The sequence below is a fragment of the Morone saxatilis genome, unplaced genomic scaffold (genome assembly GCF_004916995.1).
Source record: "Morone saxatilis isolate NCDOM2014 unplaced genomic scaffold, NCSU_SB_2.0 Contig23, whole genome shotgun sequence".
NCBI classification, from domain to species: Eukaryota; Metazoa; Chordata; class Actinopteri; family Moronidae; genus Morone; species Morone saxatilis.
In genome coordinates this window covers 1,634,422-1,638,727 of record NW_023339796.1, presented here as the reverse complement: position 1 = coordinate 1,638,727, position 4,306 = coordinate 1,634,422, and the positions used below count along the sequence as shown (strand labels likewise).

Here is a 4,306-nt window from a genome sequence, read left to right as displayed (position 1 = left end):
ACTTCGCCCATGAAAAACAAAAAAACGTAAAGATTAAAAACAGGGAACGTTGAGTCGAGACTGTCGATCCTCTCTGGCTTCCCCGAGTCCACATGCGTCTCACAAATCTCCGCCGATGTCCTGAAGTGAGTGGAGGGGGTGGGAGTCGGTGCAGGGGGGTGAACGGGGGAGCGGGAGGGGTTGTAGTCCGTTCCTAATGGAGCCTCGCGTGGGCCGGAGTTGTCGCACTCGGCAAGCCTCGGTGGAGTTGGACTTTAGGATCCTGTTTTTCAGCATCAGCCTGCCTCTGTGTTTGCGTGTGCGTGTGTGTGTGTGTGTGCGTTTGCCTGGTTTACGGGGACCACGTTAAAGGGTGGTCGGCCATGGCGCTCACTCGTCTTTTTTCTTTTTTGTTGTTGTTTTTTTCCTCCATTTATATTCAACCGGGGGGGTTTCGTCAGTCTGTCCGCCCCGGTTTCATACCCCCGGGTATATTCGGGGGCTGGGTGTCTGCAGCGAGTCCACACGGCTCTCCGAGTATTTTTCAAGTGGGCTACTCTTGGCTGGCGTCCCCGCTGTCAGTCAGAATGATGCAGACGCAGCCGCCGAGGGCTGGAGGCGGGGCTTTGCGTGGCCAACCAAGGTGGAGGCCTTAATTTCATATTTACGATGGAGAGGGAGGAGGTGAGCGTGTGTGTGTGTTTTATATGTATGCGGTGTGTGTCAGCAATCTAAAGATCTGCCCAGAAACGACTCCTGACCCTCGGTGGAGTTCGTGCCGATTGGTAAAAGCAGAAGAAGAAGCGAGTGTGGTGGTTAACTTTCTACTACTTGTTATCGTGCAGAGGAGCGTCTCCCCAGCTAAAAGGACTACACTGATGGAGGAGGTGGAAGGAGCCGTTTCTGGACAGGTCCTCAGAGAGTGCGTGTGTGCGTGTGTGTGTGTGTGCACAGGGCTAGTGCAGGTAATCGTCCACAGAGGCGAAGGCGCAGGAGCCGCTGCCAGTTCGTGCCATGATGGCGAGGCACTGGGCGGCCTGACCCACGGCCTGGGCCAGGGGGGGCTGCTTGGGCAGGTTGTGAGTCTCTGGAGAGAAAAAGGAGAGAGAGGAGGAGCAACGGTGTCAGAGGAGTGCAAACAGGAGGGATTGTGGATTGTTGGGCAGTATCTGAAGATCCAGAGCTTTCAACCACAACAAACATAGCAAACATAACTGCAGAAAACGTGCAGTTCAGAGGAGTAACAAATGACAACTGCTCCAAAGATTCAGAGGGTGGAGAGTAGAGTTGAGGGTTTAATCCAGACAGCGTGGACAGTTGACCTACCTAGTATTGCACTGTTGAGAGTGGAGCAGACGGGCTCTCTCTGAATGGCGTCCAGCTGGTAGCCGACTGGGCTGTTCCAGGGGTCTGAGTAGGCCAGCAGGCTGAATGCATCCTGCAGCAGGAGACACACGGCAGCAGATACTGATCACACCACAAGTTAACACCGAGGGACCGTGGCTATAAAGTGATTACGTTTACGCAGCATGGATCAGGCGAGCTCGGGGATTCCTGCGTTACCTTGAGCATCTTCTTGTTGGCCGAGTTCTTGCCACACTCGCGGCGGAGGTGTTCGCTCATGCTCTGGAGCTCCCTGCCGAAATGGATCATCCTCTCGATGGCCGCCTGGCTCCCGCCGCACAGCTGCCGCTTGGACTGAGCCGACTCCACCTCTGAGGAGCCACGGCCAGTTTGGCATGCAAAATGTAGGTTTGTAGGTAAATTTAATGTAGGTGGAATGTGATGGTTCATTTACAGCTCGGGCATTTAGCTGGACAGCAACAGTAGAAGTTCTCAAAAGAGGACATTAATACAGAAAGAATAGTGACAATAGTCTTTTTCTGCTAGAATACACAGCCTGTCACTAACACCTCCACTCTACTCACCCATGTCTGCGTCACAGTCGTCGGGCTCGGTGGTGTGTTTGGAGCTGCCGTTGAGGAAACCATTGGAGGACGATTCTGTCACTCCGTTGGTGAAGTGGTCAACTTCCATATCCACATCGCTACTGAGGGAAGACGGGAAGAAAAGGAGAGAGAAACAGTCGGTATGTGGGACAGGAATTCCTCCTCAGTGAGTGTCGGTGGAACATCGCTGAAGATTAAAACGCTGAGAACGATCTCATGTGAAACACGTTGGAGGTCAGAACCTCATTTTTCAATTCCTGAGAACAGCTGATAACATTTCTAAAATGACAAACAGTGTGCAATAAACAAGGTTCATTTCTATGCTGATTTACTTGATGTACCTCTGATTCATCTGATATCGTGTCAGGATAATGCCAATTTCCTGAATCTAATGAACTAGATAATAATTGCAGCTCAATGATGCACACTGGGTAGCATCCAGCTGAGGGTTGTGTAGGAGGAGTTAAAACCAGCATTGCTGAAGGTCAACAGTGTGATCCGTCACCTGTAACCACACCCAACAATGATGTCACAGTGTACTGACCAGGTTGAGATGTTAAACTGGAGGTTCAGCTGCAGTTCAGTCGCTCTTTAATCTCACACTTTGTTAAAGGCAACGAGGAGCAGCAGTAAAACGCTTCCTGAATTTACACTGTTTTTATTCAGATATGTGGATTCAAGCTTGTTAAGTTAAAGTGGAATCAAGTTCAGGGTTTCTGCAGGTTTTAAACAGGTTTATTTAAAGACCATTATGAATTCCCATTTTACATCCACACTGGCAAAAATAAAATGAAGGCAAATCAGTATTGGTTCCAGGTTGGTTTTGTTTTGGAGTTGCTACAGCATGATCAATGCAGATCTGCCTGAAAGAGACTGAAAAACTTCATACAAGTAACATTAACTCTTTAAACCAAGACATTAAGAGCTGAGAAATTAAATGCTGTTGGTGTTCTTGCGGTTTCTCTCGGTACCTGGTTAGGGGCTGTTGGCTGCGGCTCCCGTTGAGGCTGATGTCAGACGCTGGGAGGGTGGAGCCAGAGCCTGGGGGGCAGGGCTTGTGACTGTGAGGGGAGGAGCTGTGGCTCTTATTAGACGTCACACCATTACAGCAGTTGCTGTCAAACCCTAAAAACAGCAGCGGGGTGAAAGATGGACATTTTTTTAACCATTAACAGATGACTCACCTAATCTTTGCAAATACTGATGAGTCAACTTGAACTGAACATGAGGGCAGGTTGAAGCTTCTGATTAATTAATTAATTTGGTATTTGCATTTAATTAAATGGTGCTACAACATCTAATGAGTGAATGCGTACACAGCTGTCGATCCAGATGCTGTTCAGTGTTTCAGGCAATAAAAAGCAAGATGTCAGTCTGTTTGTTAATATGTCAACACACTGCAGGACAGACAGCAGGCTATAAAACGGTTACGACTACTGGATGTAAAGTGGGGCAGTATTTACACTCAGGCTTGTTCTAAATCAGCAGATGTGAATATTCGCAGAGCACAGCTGGACCGTACCTGGGAGGTAGGGCTGGGAGCTGCTGGCTTTGTGGCTGGGGCTGCTGAAGGGCCGGGGGGAGCCGGGGTAACTGTCCTGAGACTTTGGGCTGCGACCTCCGAGACACCTCACCTCGCTGTCCGTCCCATTCACCATCTCTATGAACTGTCTCACCCTGAGGAAGGCAGGGGAGGGAGGGGAAGGAAACAGGAAGGAAGGGAAGCACAGGAAATAAATACAGACACAATGAAGCAAAGATGGAACGGAAGAGTACACAGAGAGGAAGCAAAGAGCAGAAGAGAACAGGAGGACAGGAATAAAAACACAGACTGAACCACATGAAAAGGTTTGGTCTTACTTGAGCATGAAGAGAAGGTCTGGGTTCCTCTCCAGGAGGTTGGGGTAGAGCTGCTGGGTGGTCTCGATGGCCTCGCCCATTCTACCTGACAACACCAGCTTCTGGATCTCTGCAAACCAACAGCAAACGCGTTTACAACCGGCGATACTCATACCATGTTTCCCGGCACCAAAACCAGACTGAGATTATGAATTAATGAATTATGAAATAAGCAAATACAGCAGTAACATTGCAGGAACTATGTGGGCTTCAATATTTCATCACAGGTTTCTATTTTAGTGATCATTTACACCCACACTCTCAAAGCTGTGTGAGTGTGATTGACAGGTGATCAACCTCAGCACCAAAGATGGGACAGGAAGAAAGAAGGAAGCCGTGTCCCAATTTCACAAACTAATTGCGTACAGAATGTGCTATACACAAATCTTACTTCTTAATATAAACTCAAAACCCAGCGTAGAATGTGTGTGTGTCAGTCTGCAGCTGTGTCCCAAATGCATGACACACACACACACACA

General features: G+C 48.9%; 1 protein-coding gene across 4 annotated transcripts in view; it reads right to left on the bottom strand.

The window, feature by feature from the left end:
• Positions 1 to 674: 674 nt before the first annotated feature.
• ranbp9 (RAN binding protein 9) overlaps positions 675 to 4,306 on the bottom strand; it is a 21,637-nt gene continuing 18,005 nt past the window's right edge. Inside the window, exons 8-14 of one of the 4 annotated variants that reach the window (XM_035670251.1) lie at positions 3,789 to 3,897; positions 3,451 to 3,605; positions 2,900 to 3,053; positions 1,908 to 2,026; positions 1,543 to 1,709; positions 1,306 to 1,417; positions 675 to 1,066 (exon numbers count right to left, since the gene is read on the bottom strand). In XM_035670251.1, the coding sequence (XP_035526144.1) occupies positions 936 to 1,066; positions 1,306 to 1,417; positions 1,543 to 1,709; positions 1,908 to 2,026; positions 2,900 to 3,053; positions 3,451 to 3,605; positions 3,789 to 3,897 (947 nt within the window). In that variant the 3' untranslated portion in view covers positions 675 to 935. Of the gene's footprint in view, positions 1,067 to 1,305; positions 1,418 to 1,542; positions 1,710 to 1,907; positions 2,030 to 2,899; positions 3,054 to 3,450; positions 3,606 to 3,788; positions 3,898 to 4,306 lie in introns of all 4 variants that reach the window. The other 3 variants (XM_035670250.1, XM_035670253.1, XM_035670252.1) reach the window with 3 other exon arrangements.